Here is a 24,620-nt window from a genome sequence, read left to right on the forward strand (position 1 = left end):
TTTATTTAATTGATTCAAAATAACAAAGTTATTAATAAATTGAAATATTTAAAACTTTATAATCTAATGATCTTTATTGTGTTAATTTAGGTTGGTACAACTTTTTATGTTTGACATTTAAAATGACATTAAAAAAGGTTAGTTTCTTTATAATTAATTTATTCTTTAAGGATAAGATAGCTATTACAGCTAAAATTTACGATAAATACATGATTATAATTTAAATTGAAGTTCGGGCATCTTTGGCACATTTAACAGCGCTATGCATAAACTTGATGAAACCTGTATCTTTTGGTTTTTCTAAACCGCGCATTAGCCTATTTTTCATAACTGCTATAAATTCTCTATTACTTAATTGGCCATCCACTAAAAAAAATAAATTCGCAAATTCAAAACAACTAAGTATGTTTTCCTTGATTAAAATACTTACAATTTTCATCAAATATAGTAAAAACAACATGAATAACATGATCACTAAGGTCTACATGAGCCACAGTTTTTGCAACGTGTTTTAAAGTGCGTTCATCAATTGAAGCACCAGCAATATGATAAAATGTAAGAGCTGTATCGACATCATTGATGTTGTTTAAGAAGTGAAATAAATTTAAGTAGTCTTGTTTGGAAATACCTTGACTATGTTCTTTAAACCTAAAATCTTCAAAATCAAGAAAAGAAAAGTCAATATAATTTAATAACTTACGCTTTTCTTACACGTTTCAACATTTTAGCTTTTTTCTTATCAGAATACCCAGCATAAGCCAACAATAACTCAGTAAAATCAATCTCAGAAATACACCCATCATCGTCTGGAAAACGCCTCTGAAATTCAAGATTTAAAATTTCCTTTTGAAGCTGTTCTTGGAAATCCAAAAATTTTTCGATCGTTAATTTTTGTTTAAGATCCTTTCCAAAGAAATAAGTAGTAAGCGCTGAATTAACACCCTAAAAGAAGATTTTAAAATATTTTTATTTCCAAAGGAGGGATCTAACTTTAAATGTATTTCCGGTATTTGCATGATCTCTATGTCTCGATCCAATACTTGTTTGTTGTCTTATTAAAGTAGCAACCTTTTCAAATTCGTCGCAATCGACATCGCCGTCTCCATTTAAATCGAACATGCGAAAAGCTATTTCGAAATGCCTTCGAGAAGCTACAATAAAACAAAATGATTTCGAATAAATTAAGGTGATGAGAAGAACTTACTTGAAAGTACTGTTAATAAAAAGATGTAATCCGAAAATGTGATGAGACCAAAACTACCGAGTTTGTAGAAAATACTGTCTCTAGGGAGACTTAACTCGAGTTTATCGTGAACAGTCTGTTAAAAAGAAATTGTGTAATGTAAAAATTATGAAAATATAATGAAAAAATAAATACTAAACAGTATTTCTTAATAAGTCTAAGAGATAATTGCAAGCATAAAAATTGTGAAAAATATGAATTTCGTGCAAACAATACTATTTTTTAAAGATCTAAATTCAAAGAACAAGAAAGATTTAACTAAGAAAAAGAAGGTTTACCTCGACTTTATGCTGAAAAAAATGTAGAGGAGGAACATTAAAAGCTGTACAAATAATTATTTTAGGTTGCAAATATTAATTAACAATAATGTGATGTACAAGAATACAGTTCTTTTTTCAAGTTGAAAAACAGGTTTTTACACAAACTAAATCTACTTGAAAAAAAATTTATTTTATCAGTTTTATTTCATAGGATTTTCTTGCTTATAGGTGTTAATAATTGAAAGATAATCAACGTGTAAGTTAGTTGTATAAAGTTATAAGTAAAAGTAAACAATTTTATAAAGAAAAAAGGGATTTTATAACATACCTTTGGGTCATATCTTCTAAATTGATCCAATCCTAATCCTAAAAAACAAACCAAATTATTTCTCCAATATTTATTTATTGTAAAATTATAGTGTTAAATTATTAATTTAAGCATTTATTATTTATTTTTAACATGCAAAACGTAGACTAAAGTTGAATGTTAAAGTTTAATCAAAAACTGTACAGACAGAATGATTTGTAAGTTGTGAAAATCTCACCGTATAGGTGTCCCACGTAACACAAGTTTTTTAGGTTCCACTATTCGTACAGTCCGAAACTTTCAATCTAAAATACTTTCAAGATGCCCGCTATTTCCGGTCTATCGAAAATAGACCATAACTTCTTAAACTAAAACTAGAACTGAATCACTAGGACTAACATTAGAACTAGAAGCATTTGAGTTTAGCTGTGCGTCTCTTAAGACGGCTCTGGGTCTAGTGTTAGTTCTAGTTTTACTTGTTATTCACTGCCAGGTACCCACCTCGAAACATTTACGTTTAGCCGTCTTAAGAGACGCACGGTTAAACCCAAACATTTCTAATTCTAGTGTTAATTCTAGTGACAGTGCTAGGTTGCCCTAAGTACCACTAGCTAGCGCTAGGTTGTTGTATACTTTTAGCGAACTAAATCTAGAACTAACATGCTATCAAATAGATTATCATTCCTTGTATCAGAGTTTCTCATACAAGTGGTCAAAAATTGAATTGCCCTTTTCGCACATTCAATGCCAAGAAAGCCAAAACTTTAAATGGAACACTCCATGTTTTATTAACACATCAGAGAATCCTCTATAAGGCCCCTATACAGGGTGTGTCAAATGTCTGGAATATAGCCAATAACTTCGCCATTTGTGGTTGAAACTGACATTCTTTTGACATTTAAACCTGTCAACGGCGTTATTTCGGCGCCTACTTTGATTGCAACTTGAGATATTTTCAGAGAACGTATTTTTTCTCGATTTTTTACTTATACAACCCATGATTTGATTTGTTCATCGCATAAGGGATTTGTCCTATATCAAATTGCAAAAAAATGCAAAAAAACATATGCATCCCATTTAAAATAACAATTTTGGTTGCCATAGCAACGAAACAAAAAACAATACAAACAAGCAAATATTGCCAAAAAATGCGCCACGATTAATGAAGAAACTTGTATTTGAAACATTTTTCTTTAAAACCACCAATGGCGAAGTTATTGGCTATATTCCAGACATTTGACACACCTGTATACATTCCTATACTTATTTATTGCAGTTTTCATGATATTGGAAAATTTGTCAAAATTATACATAGAATGCCAGAAACCACGATGGGCACATTCAATAAAGACTTCAACTTTCTTACAGGCAAAATATGTAGATGCCTACAAAAGGGGTTGAACAAATTACGACAATTTAGATACAGCCAAAGTGACATATGGCTAAAAAAAGGTTAAAATCCTTAATCTGAGACGTTTCGGGAACACCTCCCATCTTCAGTCTACAAATAGTCACTCCTAATATTATCTCTAATCTTGATACAGTTGTACAATATGACGCACATACATGTATGCAAAGTAATTTTAAAATATTGTTTTTTTAAATCATCATATCAAAACGTAAAATTACTAAAACTAAAATTACCTTCGTCTTTTAAAAACGAATTTTGTATCCACATGTTGCCTATGCGGATGTCTTCGATTATTTGAAGATAACATCAAATTCCCCTACTTATTCGTCCTCTACAAATATCAATTTTTTTGATGAAAGGTTCAACTTTGTTGTTGCGAGTACCGTGTACAAGCCATACGTTGATTTTGAAGTGTGTTGTTAGTGTTCGTAAGTCAAAAAAATATTTCCTTACCTTTCCCCTCGAAATAGAGTATATACAGGCTGTCCCACCTAAGTTGCCTCGGTATATAGCCGAATTATGATTGAATTTTTCAAAAAATGTTTCAGATAAAAGTTGAATCGAAACATATTGTACATATTTTAAAATTAGTTTCAGTAATGGCGGACTTCCGCTTCTACCGGAAATGGATATCAACTTTGTTATTTAAAATGGAACCTGTATATTATTGCATTTTTGGATTATTTGTTTCATGTTTTATCAATATAGCATTACTTGAAACATCTGTGAATTCATCTAACTATAAGAGATAATATGGTGAATGTTTCAAGTTTTTAATTAGTGCAATTCCAGGTAATTTGAAATGGAATATTGTTAATTTGCACTACATATTTTTCACCAAACATATTTGAATCATGACTTTATTAGTACTTTTCCTATATTAGACGCTTTTTTGGTCTTAACAATTTACAATGTCACTAAATAAGAACATTTTAAATATTTCTTATCTGTTCCAACATATTTAATCAAACTTCATTTATTCGCCGTCAATTCTTTAAGTTTTCCTTTAAACAATTCTGGTGGTCTATCTTTGTATTCAACATGATTAGTTTCTAAATGTCTTAAAAGTTTATTAAATTTTTAAGATGCGTCTGCTAATACAGTTCCAAATAAATACCAGTTAAGACAACATCTTAACGGTTACTTTTATTGTTATTATTTACTTCTGGCAAACCGGAAGTGAACGCCATCTTGAAAATATTTTAGATCGAAAGTTTGGGATGATCGACCCATACTAATGGAACATAAAAAATCAGCTAGTGGGACACCTGTATATTTATAGAGTCCCCTTTATATAAATTAGGTGAAGCTAATATATTTTTGTCTAATCCATCAATTTTCAATGTATTTAACTTAATAGCTGTGCTTGATAACAATGATAGCTGATTTAAAACAACAATTAAGTTTTTGAATATATAAATCTTTTCTGTGACTTCCACAACTTACTGATCATCCTGTATATAAAAAGCATTGAATGAAAATGAAAGGAAGTAAAAGGAGAACGCAAAAACCAACTAACCATCAGGTTGTTTTGAACCAGGCGTAATCGATCGCAAAAAGTCCTCGGGAGTCATGTAAATCTCATGCTGATCACCCCCTTGAGCTTGTAGCGTGGCGAAATATCGAAAAACTTTGTCAGGAGTCGAGTACTGTCTTATGCGGTTTTCATATTCAATGATCTGCACATGCAATTCTTAAATAAACACAGAACGACAACAACAACAACGATTTGAATTTATTTTATTAGTAATTTATCCCCAAGTCCAATATTATTCATCATGTAATTAATTATGTTAGAATACAGAAAACACCTGTGCTTTAAACAACACCCATAACAATAATAACATTCAACATGATGTGCTTTAAGTGATGTTATTATGATATATATTAATGTTTCTGTGTATGTGGACTGAGAGGATTGTTACCATCTGGTTGTTTTAATCCAGGCATTAAAGATCTAAGAAAATCATCCGGTGTCATAAACGTTTCTAAACCTTGCGGTGTTATAACTTGAATGGTTGCAAAATACCGAAAGACTTTATCTGGCGTTGAATAAGTTCTTAAACGATTCTCATAATCGATTATCTAATATTTAAAAATCAATATTATATATTTAAATTAAAAATTCATAATAATAATTAATTACAAAGTATTTTTCAACAAGGAATTACATCAAAAACTTACTTTTCTATCTCTAAACCCAATTTTTTGTTTCTTGTGCTTCTTGTGTTTACCCTCTTCATCATGGATATGATGATCTTCCTCGCTTGATTCAATTTCTTGTTTTTTAGGTTCTTTAGCCTCCACTTTCGGAAACAATTTTTTTTGAATCCTAACCAAAAAATTATTTTTATTAATTTTTTAACTTGGAATATCTAAATTACCCTCTATAGTTAATGCAGGGCAACAGCATTGATAGCATTATAAAGATACAATAAATCTTGGTTAATCTTGGTTCTTTCTCGGTTTGGTGTCCAAAATTTTTAAAATCCCTCTTCCATTCATGGTTTTTACCAATTATTGTTAACGATAATAAAGGCCTGGCTACGTATTGTCTTGAATATAGTCTCGTTGCCACATAAGAATATCTTAATACTTTTGAAAACATTTTTTAATTATATTAAACCTTCGACGGTGGAAAAATTGCAAAATTTACTGGGACTAAATGGACTAAATGCGGAGTTATGACATATTTTTAGCAAGTGACAAAAATTTATGCAACCGACATTACACACTTGGATACAATCCAAAAATTTAAATAATATTTTATTTTCATTCGATAAGTAAAATAAAATATTTAATAAAAAGGAGTTTATATTGTAATAATAATCTAAATTTGATTAATTTTATCAATAAAATTTAAAATTATTCGAATTAATTATTATTGTTCATTGTTACCACACATAAGTCAAAAATAATTTTTGTTCAAATTATAATAATAAAAAAATTTTAAACTTTATTTTGAATAAAAATGGTTATTTAACTCATAATATTGAAACAAAATCAAATATTTAATTATACAAACGCAAAATTAATTCTTTATTTTTATCTGTCAGATTTATTATTGTTATTTTAGTCAGTGTTGCCACACCTAAAACAAAAATCGTTTGGTATTCTACAAATTTATTTAATCTCGTGTTATTTTAGAATAAATTTTTAATATGGCAAATAATCTAGATGATATTGATTCCGAAGGAATTACAGACTCGCCAAAAAAGGGTATTTCATATTTCACCTTTAAATATTGTATGTTTGTGTATTTTACATTGTAGGGCCTACATTATCTACTTCCACATCTAGTTTTGAAGCTTTGGATCCTCACGATCCAAATTTAAGCCGTTTAGCAACTACAATGTTCAATAAAACAGCTGATTATTTATATGGGGAGTTAACATCCACTTTAGAGGATTATAAGTTGCTTGAAAATATGAATAAAGTTACTGCTACGAAGTATTCTGATATGAAGCAGATTGCTAATAGTGTGGAGAATAGTATGGTTGATTTGAAAGAAAAATGTAGGTTTTAATGGTTAGTTTGATTAATTTTATGTTGTTGTGTTTGTAGATGATATGTTACAACCATTTTTGGAACAAATAGACCAAATTGAAGATAGTGTAACAAAACTTGAGCAAGCAGCGTATAAATTGGATGCTTATTCAAAGAGATTAGAGACTAAGTTTAAGAATTTAGAGAAACGATAATGCTGACATTTATATTGGACCACAATGTTATAATTATAAACTCATTCTTATTCTTTACAATTTAAATTTTCTTCTACAACCTCATCTTCTTTCTTTACTTTTTTCACAATTAGTTCTACTCGTTTTAAATCAACCTTTTCAATAAATTCATTTAATGCTTTATCACAGATTAAAGGATGCTCTGGATTATCAATATAACACTGTTTTATCTAAAGAATATATTTTAGTGTTAATTATAATCATATATATATGTAAATATGAACTTACCTTCTCTTTTTCTTCTGTAAATGATCCCACATCACCTGCTTCCAAAGTTTTACAAACTTTATTATATATCAATTCAAATCCAGTGTCTGAAAGACCGTAAATATTTGAGTGAACACTATCGATACCCTTCAGTTTTTCAATCCATTCCCTATCATTTAAATCCCTTGGTTTCCCTGCTACTTCTTGCTCAGGTTCAGGAGATATACCTAAAAGAAATAAATCATAATTTGAATTATGAAATTTTTTTCAATACCATCCGATAATTTAAGCACAGCTGCTTCTGAAAATGTGAAAACACTAGCTGCACTGGATAAATCACAACGATCACAACGTAATATGTTTCCCATGATCGTACTAAGAATTTTGCAATATTAAAGTATAGGAGATTACTTTAATTTTGACAATTTTATGATGGATCATATGTCGCAAAAACAACATTTTAAACATATTTTTTTTTATTGTTTAATAATCAAAACATGGTAACAAGTTTCTTAAATTAATTGAGACTTTGTTATAAAACTTATTAGATGCAAAAGATAACAAATTGAGTTAGTGTTGGCAATTTATGCTCCCATAACTATATTTATTTCATTGTATGAAATAATAATGTTAATATCTTTTCTATTTTATTTAATTTACGATTTAATAATATCTTTTCTCATAAAGTGCTTCCGAAATCCAAGTTACTTTGGGGGCTCATAAAATTAATGAAGCTGAAGATACTCAAGTAAAAATTACCACAGATGCTTATACAATGCACTCTGGTTGGGATGCTACCCAAATCATTAACGATATTGCCGTCATCGATTTGAAACAAGAAATCGAATTAACCGAAAATATCCAACCCGGTAATTTGCCAACATACGCTGATGTCGCCAATGAGATTACTGATTCAGTAGCTCGCGTCAGCGGATGGGGATTGGATTCTGACAGTTCCGACAGCATTAGCCCCGTTCTTAGAGAAGTTTATGCTATTTATCTTATATATCTTATATCATGTGATTTTTATCATTATAAAGTGTTTGACAAAAAAAAGTTTAATTTTTGATTGAATCTTATCGTTATCAGGATTGTTTATTAAAACAACAAACCTCTAATTCAAGAACTAAATGTATTACCTTTTTCAAATCCAACAGATATTAATATTTTTAATTATAAAGTGATTTATCGACTTAAGTCTTACCAAGTTTTGAAATATAACAAATACACGAAATTGTAGGCAGGCTTTAGTAATTTCTGTCTCATAACTATTGCAAGTTTTCCTATAACTGTTGCTATTATATATTCCATAATGAAATGTGATCAAAATTCAGCATCGTATACTATCACGCGTACAGCCACTGATATAGTGCTGTATCGCAAGTGATGCGCAACCCTGTGGGTATCCTGAACTTACACCAGCCAGCCGTACAACATTATTGAATTAGCAATATGCATCAGCAATACTATAAAGATCCCCCAGGTCTTTCCTGCTATAATTTTTGCTTTTACAGTCATAACCATTAGCTCCAGTAGCACATGGAGTCTTATGAGCAGCTGTAATTCTGTTGGAGTCTTGATGCAGTAGTGTATTCCACGATCGGTAAGATGTAGACGTTCAGCACATCTCATAAAGATGTTGGATAGCAGAGAAGAGAGTTCAGACCTTCGTAGCAGCACTCCTGCAGTCATGGTCTTGCCCGTAGATTGGTGATACTCAACTTTGATTTGGAACATTCTTCCACATAAGAATGACCAAAAAAGTTAGCATGAAGCACAATAAGCATCTTGAATTGCTAATAATGCCACGCCTTGTCGGACGTCTTGGATACGTCTAAAAATGCTATTGACTCTCTTTTTGGTGTAGTTTTGGGGTCAAAATGGGTGTGTCTTTTCATAATAAATTTGTAACAGTAACAACAAGCCTTTTTAAACCCTTGTGCTATACTGACATCTATAATTTGTTAGCGTGAAAATGAATTGAGTGACCACTTTTATTGATAACTTTTAAAATAAAATTATTACAAAGAACTGAAAAATCTAATTATTATTTATTAATAACTACATCGGAATGATTTTCAATCCATTCAAAACATGATGTAACTCTTGTATATGCTGTTGGCCATCCCACTTCACATCCCGCAGAACTTGCGAATGACACAATTCCGATCTGATTAATAAAAAAATATTTTTACTCCAATTTTTATATTGTGAAATCATCAATATTACCAATTGGTCATCAAATATTAACGGTCCACCTGAATCCCCTCTACATGACCCAACCCCATCCACTCGTACAAATATGCCCGGGAGTTACATAAGTTCCGTAATAAAAAATACAATTTGCATTGGACATAATTTCAACGTCAACTGAACGTAAAACTTGACTCATTGAATTGGCAGCGTCAGAATCGCGACCCCAACCACTTACAACGCCCCATTCGCCTGAAAACGTTGTGTCTTTATCAGCTCTTCCCGGTAAACTAACCGGCTTGATATAATCTAAAAGAAGAATTAGTTATTTTTTAAAAACATAGAAAATTTGAATAATACTATTTGGTGTTATTGCTGATGGAAGAAGAATCGTAGCAATATCGTTCGTTAAACTTGTACTATTCCAATCACCATGAATGTTAAATTGAGTCGATGTTAATCTTATTTGAGTCGATTCTTCTTGATTTACTTTATGAGCTCCTAATCTTACTTCAACGCTTGTAGAACTATAAAAGAATCATAAAAATGTATCCATTTTATAATTAATATCTTACGATTTTAAACAATTTGCGCTGGTTAAAACATATTTGGTTGAAATAAGAACACCTCCGCAAAGATATAAGTCGGTTGGTTTTGTAATAAATAATCCAGCCATATAGGGAATGGAATTAGCTGATACTTCTTCACCTCCAACGATTTTACTCTCTAAATGAGTTGGTTTCAAAAATGTTAGTGATGACAAAACATTCTAAAAAAATAAATTTCTACAGTACATATATATAAAATTAATTTTTACATACCTTTGTACAACAAAGAATCCCTAAACATACATAAAAGAGGAGCAACATTGTGTTCTGCTTCGAAAACTTTTTTTAAATAACTCAATTTTTATAGGGTTTATTTTATTTTTGAGGAGTGCTGATAAAAAGATCCAACAAAATTATTGATTAAGAACGAAGGAGATAGCATCAAATACTCAATTTATACCCAATTATTATTGTTAAAGATAAAAAGAAATAACACAAAATATTTTATAATCATTAATCTTCTTTGTCAATACTCAAATTTTTATGCAAAATGTTTTTTTGTGTACAAATTAATGAATTAACAAGAAAATCAGGTAAAAAAAAGCACTGAAGGCATTGCTAGAAATATTGCCAGATATGTTTCAAGACTTTGCGAATAGCGAAGAAATTCCAGAGGCTTGGAAGAAAGAGTCCATACAAAGTCCAATCCATAAAAAAGGATATAGAAAGAACTATAATAACTACCGATGTCTAATAGTCACAAATTCCTTAAGCAGGCTATACAGTCGAATAATGAAAAATTTTATCAAAACTTCAAATATTGTTTTCCCACAAATTAACAGTTATTTTTCAAAATGAGTTGGTTCATTGGAAAGAGGACACTTTTATTAACACTTAGGTAACTATTCGGTATCCGGCCGGATATCCGTTCCACCAGTAATAACAAGTAATCAAGAAACATAGAGTTACGATTTTTTGGCAGAATAACAAACCAAATGTATGTAGTTTGAAAATGATATTAATTTAACATTGGGTAAGATTGGAGATACGACTGTTTACATCTCTGCTATAGATGTATGTATAACAAGAAAATACTTGAAAACCTTGCTTTTCTAACATAACTTTCTGTCAGTAGGTAATGGTGGCCGTTTTATAAATTTTATGAGTAGTACTGCAGGATATTTAACAGTGCTATATAAATTTGATTGTGATCACGTTTTTCCTAAATTATTTATTCATAAAGATAAAATAAAAATTTTTAGCAAAAAAATGTGGCTCCATCTATCTGTTAAAAAACAACTTATCTTTATAACCTATAAAACCAAAACAGCTACATAACCTCATTTTTAATTGTCAAAATATTAAAATAAAAATGAGAAAGAAATTTGTACTGCCGAATATCTCTTTGTAAGTAATAAAATCTTTATTCCTTTACTTAATTAAAATATAAAAAATTTCATAGTAATGACCAGACAGAAGATTCAAATGGTATCGTTGTGGTTGCTATCATTGGAAAGTCTGCTTTAAATACCAATGGGTTAAAAGTAAAATCCTTAGGTCGCATGTTTTCATCAAGTGATCACCATAAATCAGAAGTAATTGTAATAATATTTATTTTCCTTCAATCAACACCATATTTTTATAGAGTACAATTGAAGGTTTTTATGATGAAGAAAAACGCACGATTTATCTTCATGCTTTCACATTGATGGACACTAATTGTTTTTTGGAACATTATGAAAATCTGGTTGAAAAAAATAAAGAAACTAATTTCTTATCAATATATGACCAAGTTAAAAGTTCCTTTGCAAAAACTATGCTAATTTTATTCCATGTTAGTCATATAGTTGTTTTAAGCCACCCAGGAAGTACTTTTGATGTCAATTTTATACAATATTTTAAAGCAGTTGATAGTTTAAGGTAGGAATTAAATCAACCTCTTCATTATAAAGTAAAATATTGTTTTAGACAAAAATTACTCAGTGACATAAGTGACTCATTAAAAAACATTGAAAGTGTAAGCGATGAGTGGATTTTAAATGGAAGAATGTGTACCCCAAGATTGTTATTTTATTTTGAACAAAGCCCCAAAAATGTTACTAATTTAAAAAAACTTGAGCATAATACCGAAGATAAAATTTACCAAATTTTAAAGAAAACCCGTATTGTTAACAAGTAATTATTTGTAGAATCAAAATTTTTATAAATTACAATTTCTTTTTAGTTGTACTTCGTTATTTGCAATTCCTTTGAATCAAGAATTTGTATTTATGTCTACTGAAGGTTCTAACGACCGTCTTGGAAACGCGGTTCGAAGTCTAATTCAAAGCTGCCAACCTGGAGCAACATTAATAATAGAACCCCCATTTTGCGTTCAAATAGACAACGGTAAAAAAAGTTTTTCTCGTTTCCTCCAAGTACACATTCAACAAGCCAAAGAAAAAGGTTTTGATGATATTGTTGCATCAATGCGATTAATTTCTTTCCAACCCTGTCATTTTGAACTTCCTAAATTACACGTTTGGGTGCAAGTTTGCAAAACTATTTATGCATTAGTAACGAATGATTCAGAAAAATTGGTGCAAAATTTATGCACTGATACTAGATTTTCTGAACAACGATGTGAAAAAGTATTTCCCATCGCTATTGCGAGATACCAAGAAGGTTTACCAAGTCATTATAGCAGAGGTGTACATGAAACGAGGCTTGGTATTGCTTTAAATTTATTCGCGGCTCAAGCTCGTGGGCCTAAATTTGAAGAATATCGTGCAAAAATCGTTGGAAATTGTAAAACTTATTGGGAAAATTCCCGACAACTTTGCGAATCACCATCTTTAACAGGAAATCCATGCACTTTACCTAAACATAATGACGAACTAGAACACAATAGCGGTGTTAGATATATCGCAGCATGTGATTGTGGCAGAATACAAAGACCGCGTGAAGATCCTTACACAACAGTTTTAGCTAATCACGTATTTTTTAAACAAGCTTCAAAAGAATGCGCTTGTTCTGGTTTAGATCGAATCGAATTTGAAATGAAAGATAAAAATTTAGAATTTGAAACTGAATTGAAACAAAGAGAAGTTTCTTCAGCGATGTTAACAACAATTTCACCAAGGTCGTTCGTCCCAGATTTTTCTTCTTGGTCTTTAGTTTGTTTGGGCCCCTCATCTTTATACAGCCATAATTTAGGATTATTGGAAGCCCATCAACCGGGATTTTTAAATTCAACCAATTATCTTTTACCTTGGGATGTTGTCGTTTATAGCAAACCAAAACCGATTATTTCTTTAGATCAACATCTTGATCCACAAAAATTTTTATTACGTCAAAAACGTATTCGAACGAATAATACTCGAGTACCACAATTTACGGTTAAAGTATTTATTGGGGTTGAGTATGAATGTCCAAGAGGTCATCGATTTATGTTAGCTGCACCTGATCGAGTTTTAAGAGCTACTCCTGGATCTATTGTTAAGGACACTGGGCATAAAATAACAGAATCTGATATGCCTTTGTATTATCCATGTCCTTGTAGACCAACAAAACCTCTTACAGCTCAATTAATGAGATTACATGTTGTTACACCAAAAGCTTCTGTTTATGTTACAGTAAATCCAAGGGTAATTAATAAAAATCGTTAAAATGTGTATATTTAGTTCGTTTTTTAGGTACAACCAGCGGCTGGTTCTCCGATTTTTATAGCAACAGAAGATGGCCCAACAGCTTTAACACAATCAACTTATTGGGTTATGAGATTACCCTTTATTTATTCAACTGATAAAGAGAATTTTACTGAAAATCATTCTGGAAGATTGTTACAGGGTGTTTTTGCTGTTAATAAAATTGAACAGTAATAATTAATAAAATGTTTTATTAGATTTGGGTATAATTCACAGCAACATAATAAATCCTTTTTAAAAATATTTCAAAGCTTATTAAATAAGCAGAAATAGTGAATATATTCGGAATAAATAGGTGTTTTTTAAATATGGTTAGTTAATTACTATTCTTTTTGTTATTTTAAGAAAAAAATTACACAAAAAATGTAATGCGCCTTATTGTTTCATATTAAAAAGAAAGTTTTTCAAAGTTCGATGTAAACATTTTCTTAAAATATCACAATGAACCATATTTACGAAACGACCATTATAAGACTATCACAATACAATACCTTAGCTGAAATTCAAAATTATTGTTTTAAAGAATCAGTTCATTGATACACGACTAGATAACTTATTAATAAACCCTCAACAAAATGTGATCAATTAATATTTATGTTAATGCTCTTACACTGATCTGTTGGAAATTACCCTGCAAAAAATGAAACAATTAAATGTTTGTCATTAAAATATTAAAATAATTACGTTAATCCCGATGTCCCAACCAGTTCCAATACAATTTTGTTCACAAATTCCCAATCTCCTCAATACTAAGCCACCATCAGTTGTAGCCCAGACTTCATCTACAGCAACACTAACGTGCTTAAATTTTGTAGATAAAGGAGTTGAACCTACTAGAGATTAAAGATTTTTGTTAAAGAAAGTTTTTTTTTATTAATTTTTTACGCAAAATTGTTTAAAAAATATACAGGGGTATTTTCTACATATTAATACACATATTGAGCATCTACAAGATGTGTTTTAAAATGCACCTTTTACAACATTGTTCAAAACCACCTCAATTTTCATGGTAATCATGATTACAGAAGTTCTGGTTATCTAAACCTAATAATCTAATAAGATTTTTAAAATATACATCTGCAGCTATCGTCTGAACTAGAATAAATAAAAAAAACATCGATAGAAACAAAATGGCGTCAATTTGAAAATTTCCAGTCACCCGAGTATTGGCGGTAAAACCATAACTGTTTGGGATGGGAGGAAATGCTTATCCCGAGCCCTGAACAACATGGAAATAAACATGGCGGAGGCTTGGAGGGAAACCTGTAGTTGATCTAATCACCTGCACAGTGTATTTAATGATTCAGAGTCAAGACGATAACCTTGGATATAGACGGATTAATAGAAAACAACAGTGCAAAAAATATGTATTACGAATGGGTACATGGAATATCAAGACAATAACTGGGAAAGAGGTGGAGATTGTGGAGAAAATGAGAAAGTATAAGAAAAAGGAAAATATAGGAAAACCTATGCACACATTACCTGGAAATTATTTCCTCAGATATGTAGGAGTTCCACATTATGGGAGGCAGTGAACTCCAGTATTCTATGGGTGAATTGGAAATTCCAGTCACGCTTATTCAGGTGTATGCTCCAATTGAAGATTCAGACATGCCAGAGAAGAAAGTTTTCTTTGAGGTGCCGCAGAGACAAATCGATCTGAACGGTAGAGTGGGAAATAACAGTCTTAAAAGAGGAGACGTGCTGGATCAATATGCAGGAAAACAAATCCTCAACAATAGTGGCGACAAAATCTTGGACTTTTGTACCACGAACCAGATAATTGTGGGTAACACTTTTTATCCACATAAACGCATCCATCAGATCACGTTTGAAAGGACTCGGTATGCGAGTATCGTTGACTATTTCATAATCCCAAAAGATATGAAGAATTCCTTCAGGGATATCAAGATTACCAGAGGTGTATTGCTTTCTACAGACCTGGTAGCAGATACTGTATTTAGGAGAGCGAAACCGAGAAAGAATACTAAGTACCGAAAAATAAGATGGCAGGAATTAAAGGAAGAAGTAAAGATGGTATCCTATCAAGAACAACTGAAATAGATATGGTGAAGTATATGAGGGAAGATGTGAAAAGCACCAGATGGTGGAATGATGAGATCAAGGCAGCAGTAGCAGAAAAGAAGGCCGCATGGAGGCAATGGAAGACAACAAAACAACAACCAGAGTATGAAGAGTACGTGCATAAAAGTAACAACTGTCAGATGCCTGCATCTGTCTCTCTCCGTGGAGGAAAGAATCAGTGATAAAGAAGAGGAGCCAATAACTTTCGACGAGGTGCAAGACGCCATCAAGAAAATGAAGAATAAAAAGGCAGCTGGGAAATACAAAGTATCAAAAATAAAAAAGGAGGAGGATACCAGCAAATTGGCAAAGGAACATAATTATTCCTATATACTAAAGGGAAGTCCACACGCTGTAAAAATTGCAGGGCAATATGCCTCATGCATGTCATTGCAAAGCTATACTCCAGAATCTTGGAGAGTCTAAGTACTTGTATTGAGTAAGAATTGGATGATGAGCAAGCGGATTTCAGATCAGGACGACAAACACAAGATCTCATTTCCTCCATGCGTTGTTTAACAGATAAGTGGATCAGCAGAGGGAAATCTGCACATCTGGCTTTCTTGGATATGAAAGTGATGTGCAGATTTCTGATGAACAACTGATGCAGGCCATCATATCCATGTTCCAGCGAATGGAGGGAGCGGTGAGGTTTAACGAGAGGATCTCTAGCATGTTCGTTATGGAAAATGGTGTTAGACGTTACAAGTAGTTATTACTACTTGTAGCTTTTATAAATGAAGTAGTGAAGATATCCACTATAATACAGGGTTTCCCAAAACTCCCGGAACGGAGCTATAAGTTTTGAGTGCTATAAGCTACAAGTGAAGAAAAAATTTGAAAATTTGGGGATCACTAAAGAGTCATAAATAATTCTTATTATTCTCTTGATATCTTATTTTGTTTGCGTTTTTTTTTGATGCAACAAGCTATTGCTACTTTTGTATCTCAAGTACAATAGTAATTATAATTAATTTAAATAAATAATTCAATTCAAATTGAATTTTGACACTTGGAAATGACAAATCAAAACAATCGGTTGCCATGGTTACGCTCTGCTACTGCTATTTTCTATATCAAATGAATGGGAAATAATGAAACTTTAATTAATTTTTCTCGAAAATGTTGTTACGTAACCGATATTAATATTTATTATACAACATACAGAAAAAGTCCTCTTTTAAATTCCGATATAAAAAATGGGGTGTTCCATTTAAAAAAAACTTCGATGACGTCATAACTCGTTTAAAAATGGCGGAAAAAATTTAATATACACCAAAAAATTGCAACAAAATTAAATCTTTAGACCCGTTTCAGCGATTTTTTCATAAATTGTTTATAATAATTTTATCGAATTTATCCGTTATTTTTGAAACGACTGTATATTGACTGGAAGAGTATACATTATACAGGGCGTGTCAAATGTCTGGAATATAGCCAATAACTTCACCATTTGTGGTTTTAAAGAAAAATGTTTCAAATAAAAGTTTTTTTAGTTGAGGCGCATTTTGTTTTTTGTTTCGTTGCTATGGCAACCAAAATTGTTATTTTAAATGGAATGCATATGTTTTTTTTTGCATATTTTGATAGAAGATAAATCCCTCTACGCGATGAACATATCAAATCATATGGTTGTATAAGAAAAAAATCGAGAAAAAATGCGTTCTCTAAAAATATTGAATCAGCAAATTACAAGGTAAAAAGAATTAATTAAAAAGAATTTTTTTTTGTCCCTGTAGACCGGAATCCCCCCTTAAGTCACTTATTATTACCTGATATTAGTGGATCGACCTCGATGCAATGCCAAACGCTTCCTTCTGGCCATGAATATGAAATATCTTTACGCACGTATAACTTTCCTTTATCAGAGACCGCCCAAACTCCAATTTGATTTACAGATATTTCTTTTAATGGATTACCAGGTGGTGGTTCAATACAAATCCATTTAACTCCTTGTATTAAATCCATCGTTATACCGTGTCGAACAAAAACGCTTCCATTTGATGCTGTTGCCCAAACATTATTAAATGGACCACAACTAATACTTGTTAATGATTTGTCTGAATTTACGTGCTCCCATTTATTACCCTAAGTTAATACAGTTTGATATAAGTATTATATTTACTAGCAAAAAAAAACAATTTTTGTTTACTTACGGTTGGATTTGAAATGGAAACTTCAGTTCTAATCATAGCTTGTCCCCCAGTAGCTAGAGCCCAAACAGTGATTAATCCTTCATGAACAGTACAAAATGAAACATCCAACAATTTAGTATGTCCCAAATCTTGCCATGGCCCTGTTGTACCAATTGCACATCTTCTATACCATCTTCTCCTTCTTACATAATCAGTAAAATGTTTATGTGCGTGATAACTAGCTGGAAAATCAACAGCATATTGCCATCCTTCTTTATCAGCACCACCGGGTACATGAAAATCCACCAACCAATCGCTAACCCATTGCCAATGGACTGATAATAATTTAACTTGATCTTTTGTACGTCTTTGTTTCCCCGTTACGTCACTCCACATGTAACGATCCGTTGGTAATCCAGCTGATGTGTACCCCGTAACGGGATTCCAACGTTGATTCTCGTAAACGCGATAATCTTGAGTATCCGCCATAGCTCGTAAATTATTACTGTTTAAAGTTCCGGCGAAATTTCCACCGAAACCTCCGTTGTAAACCCAACAGGTGTGATCATAACCAATCCCCCAGGTTACGCCTGCTTTACAAGTTTCAACGCGACGTAAATGTCCCCCAAACTGCCTCCAATATATATCTTTTAAATTTACGATTGGTTTTGGTGTCGAAATTTTCATTTTTTCTAAAGTTATTTGACCCCAAAATGAGATAGAAGTACAACTTCCAACAGGTAAGCGATGCCTGTAACCGCAAAATCGTTCCCCATCGACATAAATAACGTAATCTTCAACGTTCACTTCAATTTTTAATTCGAATTCTTGTCCTGGCATAAATGGCGTGATCCCAACTCTTTCTTCTTCACCCCATTTCCCATCAATCATACTATTTCTAACCACTGTCGGATTACCATTTTCAAACCGCGGATTAAAATGTAAACAACAATTTTCCAATTCGGTGTAATTTTTGTGTTTCGATCGAAAACTTGGATAAGCATCTAAATTTATAGCGAATCGGGTTATATCATCTTGTAGACAGCCGTTTATTATTATTACCGTTTCCGGTACGCAACTTGTGTGTAAGGGGATTTCTAAAGGTAACTGTTTTCCTGTTAATTCATAATCGAGTTCATAACTTCCGTGTTGGATTATAGTATCTTTTGCGTCGTAAACAAATATATCACCTAATGTTGTTACAGCCCAAACACTTAAAGAACTTGCTTTCCCTTTATTAAAAAATAATGAATTAGAATTAACCTCATCCTTTTTTTTTGTTTTTACCTCTTGTTAAATGAACCTCGCTACAAACAGTTGTAAAATGAGCTTGTAACTCCTCCATTTGAGCATCTGTACCAAACTGTAACCTAACAATTGGAATGGTTAAATTAGGAGTGTGAATAGATAATCTTGGGCATCCAGGTTCACTACAAGATTGAACGCAAGTTATTTCATTTAAGCTAAATTGATGCTGCAACATCAAAATAAAAAAAAATCATTTTTAATCATTGATTAATGCAATTATTACCATTGTCGTTGCTCCATCGGAATTTAAAATAGTTAAAGTTCCTGAAGTATGAACCCATTCCAATTGAACAACGCAATCGACGAAGGTATTACCATTCAAATTAACCCTAGCTTCACCGGTGTGCACCCAAGAGGAAGTATCAACAGCCAAAGGATAATCGTTAAATCGTTGATCATCGGGGTCAAGCCTCAATCGTAAATCTTCAAGAATTTTTAATCGCCATGGTTGTTCCAATTCGGCGTGTTGAGCGTTTCCTTGTTCGGCGAACCAATTTGGGAGCTGGTTTAAGTCTAATGTACAAGCCCCGGCCGCTACGAAAGACCAAGGAGCTTCATACTCAGCCCAACCCAGTTCTTCATCTTCAGCAAAAATGCACGAATCGGCTTTATCGCTAAACAAACTTTCATCAGACTCGGGATGAACTTCAGTGCCAACGATTGATCCAACAGAACGAACAGGACTCCAAGCTCTCGGATTTTTTAATTGAGTCTCAAATTTATTGCTCATATCACCAACAGGAAGAGATGTTGGCGCTGAATGGCTTTGATCAGTTATGTCGCCTAATGTTGTGTCGCAAAGACTATGAGGACGATTCTGGTTATAAAAGAAAATTAATAAAAAAAAATTTATTTTAGAATTAGTTTACCAAAGATGAAGTACTTTTAGTGCTATTACTTAATCGATCTCGATTTAAACTTGCGTTACTACTTGCTCTGCTAACTTGTAAAGGAGCATGTAAACTTTTCCATTTTTTCCCAGTTAAATCTCCTCCTGTTATTCCCGTTCGAAAATACACAGCTCGATCATCAGCCCCAACAGCTAACACTTGATCGTTAGCCGCAACCGAAACCGATGACATTTTCCCCACCATTTCAACCCAACCACAACCAACGGCATTTTCCTCACTAATTACAGCACCGTCTGCTTTAACACCCTTTCGAAACCAAACTTGTTTATCATGAGTTACTGCCCAAACGCAGCAAACCCCAACCGAAATTTGCATTATTCTTAAACCGTCCGATGGACCACGAGTTTCAACCCATACATTTCCCGATAAACATTCTCGAGTAACCCCAATTCGTACTAAAGCTCGACCATCTAAAAGAGCTGCCCAAACTAATCCCGTTGGACCTACACTTAATTGACAAACTTCACAACCGGGGGGAACTGAAACGCAAGTCCATTTTGCACCTTCTGGTGAACGAGTTGTTACACCAGTACGGAACATAACCTTTAAAAAATTATTTTTGTAAAGAATTTTTAAAAAACATTTTATTTTATCTCTTGCACGACCAAGACTGGACCAATAATTATCCTAAAACAATAGTTTTTTATAAAGCATACGAAATTAAAGTTTGATGTTATAGTCCTTTCATATGAGGAGCTGTTTTGCCAAACGCAACATGTCCATTTTTAAAAAATTGGCTTATAGATGATACTCAGAGTCCACAGTGTTTACTGAATCAAACTGCAACTTGATAAGTAATATCGATATGTATTACAATAATGGATGAAATATTAGTGAAAGAAGTGTCTGATAGAAAACGGCAACGTATCAAAGGAAAAGCGAGCTTAGAAAAGAAGAAAGCAAGATAAATCTTACTGCTAATCCCTTTTTGTACGTTTTGATTGTGGATTTCATTTAAGGTGCGAACCAAAAGACCTACACTTAGAAATGTGTATTGACAAAAAGTGTGACAAATTCGTTACTTTTTTCTGATTACAAAAATATAGGGTTTGACAGATATATTTCTTATTGTTTTAGAATAAAGCTAAAAATAAACTTTTTTTTAGTGTCGTCAAAGAAATTAAATTTACAGTTTTCTGTAAATTACGGTACTATGAAAATTATTCTACTAAAAATTTATATAAAATTTTCTAATATGTAACATTCTAACATGGTAAACTTTTCGTAATCTACGGATTTTTAATTGAACACTTCAGAAAATTTTTGAATACAAATGTTTCAATGTTTATTTGAGTTTAAAAAAATATATGAGCGCCATCTATCAATAATTTATTAAGTCATTTAATAATAATATTAAATATTAATAAAATATGTGAAATAATGCAATCTATTCCAACTTTTGTGTAAAACAAATATAAGTTAAATAGTTCAACAACTGTATTTGTTTCAAATATTAGAAATATGTTTTTTTAATTTTTAGTTATAATTTACAGAAAACTGTAAATTTAATTTCTTTGACGACACTAAAAAAAAGTTTATTTTTAGCTTTATTCTAAAACAATAAGAAATAGACCTGTCAAACCCTATATTTTTGTAATCAGAACAAAATAACGAATTTAATAAGCGAATAATCAGTGGTTGTTTCCATTTAAAAAAACGAAAATTGTCATATCTCAAAATCTAAAACCGAAAAATTTTTTTGATTCCGTTATGTTCCAAAGTAACATTACTTTCGTAGTAAATCGAAATATACATCTGACAATATCATGTCCGAGGCGCCAAATTGAAAGATATATAGGAGGCACAATTTCGCTCCATTTTACGGTACCCAAAGATTTAGAAGTTTACCGAAAGAAACATTGTGAACGCAAAAACTCCATTGCCAAGAAACCTCACCACTTTCTAATAAGATACAAAGTAAGAAATTATCTTGTTATGCCTATACACTAGTTTGTTTAACGTTTCTAATCTTGTAGATCTGCACAAACTGACAAGCGTTCTTGTTCTGTAAAACTTTTTTTGAAAAACTTCTGGAGATGCCCTATCTCGAAAATGATACGTCTAATCAAACATTTCTAAGAGTGAAAATAATTTTAAAATGAAATGGGCTTTTAGCAGGAAGATTTAAGGGTTTATGACATAATAAACAAGTTTTAAAGAAATAACTTTTGTGAACACCTGTAGCTGATGATGCGATAAATGTACGATCCCGTGGTGCGATATTTTCAATAGTGATCTTAAACGATTTCTTATGATAACATTGCACTCTTTGCCAAATTTAATCTTTCTAAGACAAACCATATTAAAAATATTTAAGAAAATGTTTGAAAATTTCTTAACTTCGAAGGCCCGTATCTTAGCCATTTATGGGTTTAGATCAAAAATTTTTGAATCGTCATTACTTTCACGCTAGTATTTATGATTAAAATTATGCCATGAGTTACAGAACACTTGTATATATCATATACAATATCTAGTTTTAATGCTTTAACAAAAACTGTAGATGGCCACCATACATGGGTCTAAACTGACCCGTTATGGTCGTCCATGCTCATTAAGTTATTTTGGTTGAAATAAGGTTGAAATACCAAATCATGCTTTTAAAACTACATCTAACGATAATAAAGTAATGATTTTGAACCTCAATATAACGAACCTCATGAATGAGGTTAAGGAAAAAATGTTTACTCAAAAATGGTTAAGAATTAAGAAACGAAACTTATTGAGTTTATAGACGAATGTTTGAGTTTCTATTATACCTAATTTTAAGATTCCAGGATGAATAATTTCTTTTATAAAAATATTTAAAAATCATCTATTGATATTTGACGTTTAACAAAAGTGAGGTTAAAATAATGTTTACCGAAAAATGATTAAGAATTAAGAAATGAAACCTTTTGAGCTTATAAAAGAATGTTTGAGTTTGGATTACACCAAATTTTAAGATTCCATAATGAATAGTTTGTTTTAAAAAATAAAAATATTTTTAAAAATCCCATTGATATTTGACGTTTACCAAAAGTGAGGTTAAAAAAAATTTTTTTTTTAATGGTTAAGAATTAAGAAACGAAACTTTTTGAGTTTATAAAAGAATGTTTGAGTTTGTATTATGCAAAGTTTTAAGATTCCGGGATGAATAGCTTCTTTTATAAAAAATATTTAAAAATCACCCATTGATATTTGACGTTTACCAAAAGTGAGGTTAAAACAATGTTTTCTCAAAAATGATTAAGAATTAAGAAACGAAACTTTTTGAGCTTATAAAAGAATTTTTGAGTTTGGATTGAACCAAATTTTAAGAATCCGTGATGAATAGTTTCTTTTAAAAAATATCTTGTTGTAATGTTTTAACAAAAACTGTAGATGGCCACCATACATGGGTCTAAATTGATCCTTTATGGTCGTTCATGCTCATTAAGTTATTTTGGTCGTACAAGAGTTAAAATATAAAAATTACATAGAAAGTGATAATGACATTTAAAACGTCAAAATGACACATCTTGTCAAAATATTATTTAAAATGTCAAAATGATTTTTCTTACCCTGTTATGAGATGTTACAGACCATACAAGCATAGTTCCTATTTCAGCTCCTGCTACAAATTGTCCTCCAATTGAAATATCAATAAAAGGTTCCTAAAAAGTAATTTAAAAAAAAATTCTTTATCCTATTTTTTTTTCTTACTGCTGTAGCATCTTTATGTAAAGGAGCAATGGCACACCATGAATTCATAGCAGCATATCGACGTGTTCTCACCCACAATCTTCTTCTAACACAAGATTTCCATTGTTTTTTTGGGTAATAATTAGCAGGAAAATCAACGGCATACATCCATCCATTGTGATCTAAAGGCTGACCGTCCAAAGTAAGTTCTAGTTGCCATTCGCCTTCCCACTGCCATGCCATTGATGGTAATCTAATTTTATCAGTTGATCGATCAATTGTACCATCAATGTTGGAAAAGTGGTAACGATCAGTGGGGAGAAGTCTTGATGAAAAACCTTCGATGGGGATCCATCTCTAATATTATAACAAAAATGAATAAGTTGATTTACTTTATTATGAGTTAACTAGGTATTTTTACTTCATTTTCATAACTTTCTTCTCTAACTTTAATAGGGACATCCAAACCATGAACATAAACATATATTTGATGATCACCACCAAGTGCCCATAAAAAATGGGGTACTGCAGATAACTTTTTAAATTCCTGACCTACGTAAGTTAACTCCCTCCACATAGACCCCGATGTAGATAATGTATGGACTCTTCCCTCATTATTTATCCCAAAAAGTAAAGAAGTAGGCATTTTATCCAATTATTTTAAGGCATTTGATAAAAAAATAAGACAAATGAATTTAAATAGCTATATAACCTAAAAAAAAGCCGATCGATATTAAATTTAAATATACAATAAATGATAGCTATAAAATGTTTTACCTTCATAAGAATAATAAATATTTATCCTATTCTTATTACATCCGTCCCAAAAAGGGTCGTAAAAGTAATAATCAGATCTTTGAATGCTTTTTTATGTATTTCTTTTATAAAGTTGGTAACACTGAATGTCAAACTGACATTTC

General features: G+C 31.5%; 6 protein-coding genes and 1 pseudogene across 9 annotated transcripts; 3 read left to right on the plus strand and 4 right to left on the minus strand.

The window, feature by feature from the left end:
- Positions 1–142: 142 nt before the first annotated feature.
- Positions 143–5,940, minus strand: LOC111414694 (Mitochondrial calcium uptake 1). Of its 2 annotated transcripts, none has more exons than XM_023046103.2 (9): positions 5,606–5,940; positions 5,406–5,553; positions 4,741–4,900; positions 1,832–1,869; positions 1,205–1,319; positions 991–1,151; positions 701–942; positions 431–648; positions 143–366 (listed from the first exon to the last, which is right to left on the minus strand). In XM_023046103.2, exons 1-9 carry the CDS (start codon positions 5,827–5,829, stop codon positions 221–223), a joined length of 1,452 nt encoding a protein of 483 aa, XP_022901871.2. In that variant the 5' UTR covers positions 5,830–5,940; the 3' UTR covers positions 143–220. The 2 variants fall into 2 exon arrangements, with proteins under 2 accessions (XP_022901871.2, XP_022901872.2); XM_023046104.2 differs by lacking the exon at positions 4,741–4,900 and adding an exon at positions 5,147–5,306 and having other exon boundaries at positions 5,606–5,916.
- Positions 5,941–6,299: 359 nt separating this feature from the next.
- On the plus strand, positions 6,300–6,982 carry LOC111414713 (biogenesis of lysosome-related organelles complex 1 subunit 2). Its single transcript, XM_023046142.2, has 3 exons — positions 6,300–6,440; positions 6,494–6,736; positions 6,786–6,982. Exons 1-3 carry the CDS (start codon positions 6,383–6,385, stop codon positions 6,920–6,922), a joined length of 438 nt encoding a protein of 145 aa, XP_022901910.1. The 5' UTR covers positions 6,300–6,382; the 3' UTR covers positions 6,923–6,982.
- Positions 6,920–7,626, minus strand: LOC111414712 (uncharacterized). The gene is made up of 3 exons (XM_023046141.2): positions 7,443–7,626; positions 7,190–7,395; positions 6,920–7,131 (listed from the first exon to the last, which is right to left on the minus strand). Exons 1-3 carry the CDS (start codon positions 7,534–7,536, stop codon positions 6,970–6,972), a joined length of 462 nt encoding a protein of 153 aa, XP_022901909.1. The 5' UTR covers positions 7,537–7,626; the 3' UTR covers positions 6,920–6,969.
- Positions 7,601–8,237, plus strand: LOC139429979 (chymotrypsin-like). The gene is made up of 2 exons (XM_071196499.1): positions 7,601–7,668; positions 7,856–8,237. The coding sequence occupies exons 1-2, from the start codon at positions 7,601–7,603 to the stop codon at positions 8,235–8,237; spliced, it is 450 nt and encodes a 149-aa protein (XP_071052600.1).
- Positions 8,238–9,200: 963 nt separating this feature from the next.
- Positions 9,201–10,243, minus strand: LOC111414726 (brachyurin-like; annotated as a pseudogene).
- A 969-nt stretch (positions 10,244–11,212) lies between these two features.
- On the plus strand, positions 11,213–13,793 carry LOC111414717 (nonsense-mediated mRNA decay factor SMG8). The gene is made up of 6 exons (XM_023046149.2): positions 11,213–11,316; positions 11,372–11,504; positions 11,555–11,829; positions 11,878–12,084; positions 12,134–13,535; positions 13,584–13,793. The coding sequence occupies exons 1-6, from the start codon at positions 11,282–11,284 to the stop codon at positions 13,767–13,769; spliced, it is 2,238 nt and encodes a 745-aa protein (XP_022901917.1). The 5' UTR covers positions 11,213–11,281; the 3' UTR covers positions 13,770–13,793.
- Positions 13,770–24,599, minus strand: LOC111414715 (peroxin 23). 3 transcript variants are annotated; one of them, XM_071196366.1, is made up of 11 exons: positions 24,478–24,599; positions 24,122–24,412; positions 23,725–24,057; positions 23,580–23,672; positions 19,996–20,580; positions 19,350–19,943; positions 19,106–19,292; positions 17,840–19,050; positions 17,456–17,771; positions 14,280–14,428; positions 13,770–14,226 (listed from the first exon to the last, which is right to left on the minus strand). In XM_071196366.1, the coding sequence occupies exons 2-11, from the start codon at positions 24,344–24,346 to the stop codon at positions 14,188–14,190; spliced, it is 3,732 nt and encodes a 1,243-aa protein (XP_071052467.1). In that variant the 5' UTR covers positions 24,347–24,412; positions 24,478–24,599; the 3' UTR covers positions 13,770–14,187. The 3 variants fall into 3 exon arrangements, with proteins under 3 accessions (XP_071052467.1, XP_022901913.1, XP_022901912.1); XM_023046145.2 differs by having other exon boundaries at positions 14,280–14,425; positions 23,722–24,057; XM_023046144.2 differs by having other exon boundaries at positions 23,722–24,057.
- Positions 24,600–24,620: the final 21 nt, after the last annotated feature.

This window comes from Onthophagus taurus, chromosome 6 (genome assembly GCF_036711975.1).
Source record: "Onthophagus taurus isolate NC chromosome 6, IU_Otau_3.0, whole genome shotgun sequence".
NCBI lineage: Eukaryota > Metazoa > Arthropoda > Insecta > Coleoptera > Scarabaeidae > Onthophagus > Onthophagus taurus.

Excerpts from the sequence above, each read along its gene's own strand:
- LOC111414715 (XM_023046144.2), bottom strand. The coding sequence starts at position 24,346 with ATGCCTACTTCTTTACTTTTTGGGATAAATAATGAGGGAAGAGTCCAT. Across the intron at positions 23,673-23,721 it reads TACATAAAGATGCTACAGCA|GAACCTTTTATTGATATTTC; the intron begins GTAAGAAAAAAA and ends ATTACTTTTTAG. Across the intron at positions 19,051-19,105 it reads CGAGGTTCATTTAACAAGAG|GGAAAGCAAGTTCTTTAAGT; the intron begins GTAAAAACAAAA and ends TTTTTAATAAAG.
- LOC111414712 (XM_023046141.2), bottom strand. The coding sequence starts at position 7,536 with ATGGGAAACATATTACGTTGTGATCGTTGTGATTTATCCAGTGCAGCT. Across the intron at positions 7,396-7,442 it reads TGTGCTTAAATTATCGGATG|GTATATCTCCTGAACCTGAG; the intron begins GTATTGAAAAAA and ends TATTTCTTTTAG. Across the intron at positions 7,132-7,189 it reads TTACAGAAGAAAAAGAGAAG|ATAAAACAGTGTTATATTGA; the intron begins GTAAGTTCATAT and ends TATATTCTTTAG.
- LOC111414713 (XM_023046142.2), top strand. The coding sequence starts at position 6,383 with ATGGCAAATAATCTAGATGATATTGATTCCGAAGGAATTACAGACTCG. Across the intron at positions 6,441-6,493 it reads TACAGACTCGCCAAAAAAGG|GGCCTACATTATCTACTTCC; the intron begins GTATTTCATATT and ends TTTACATTGTAG. Across the intron at positions 6,737-6,785 it reads GGTTGATTTGAAAGAAAAAT|ATGATATGTTACAACCATTT; the intron begins GTAGGTTTTAAT and ends TTGTGTTTGTAG.
- LOC139429979 (XM_071196499.1), top strand. The coding sequence starts at position 7,601 with ATGGATCATATGTCGCAAAAACAACATTTTAAACATATTTTTTTTTAT. Across the intron at positions 7,669-7,855 it reads TGTTTAATAATCAAAACATG|TGCTTCCGAAATCCAAGTTA; the intron begins GTAACAAGTTTC and ends TTTCTCATAAAG.
- LOC111414717 (XM_023046149.2), top strand. The coding sequence starts at position 11,282 with ATGAGAAAGAAATTTGTACTGCCGAATATCTCTTT. Across the intron at positions 11,317-11,371 it reads GTACTGCCGAATATCTCTTT|TAATGACCAGACAGAAGATT; the intron begins GTAAGTAATAAA and ends AAAATTTCATAG. Across the intron at positions 11,830-11,877 it reads AAAGCAGTTGATAGTTTAAG|ACAAAAATTACTCAGTGACA; the intron begins GTAGGAATTAAA and ends ATATTGTTTTAG.
- LOC111414694 (XM_023046103.2), bottom strand. The coding sequence starts at position 5,829 with ATGTTTTCAAAAGTATTAAGATATTCTTATGTGGCAACGAGACTATAT. Across the intron at positions 4,901-5,405 it reads TTGGGTTTAGAGATAGAAAA|ATCATTGAATATGAAAACCG; the intron begins GTAAGTTTTTGA and ends TTGCATGTGCAG. Across the intron at positions 1,320-1,831 it reads TTAGAAGATATGACCCAAAG|ACTGTTCACGATAAACTCGA; the intron begins GTATGTTATAAA and ends TCTTTTTAACAG.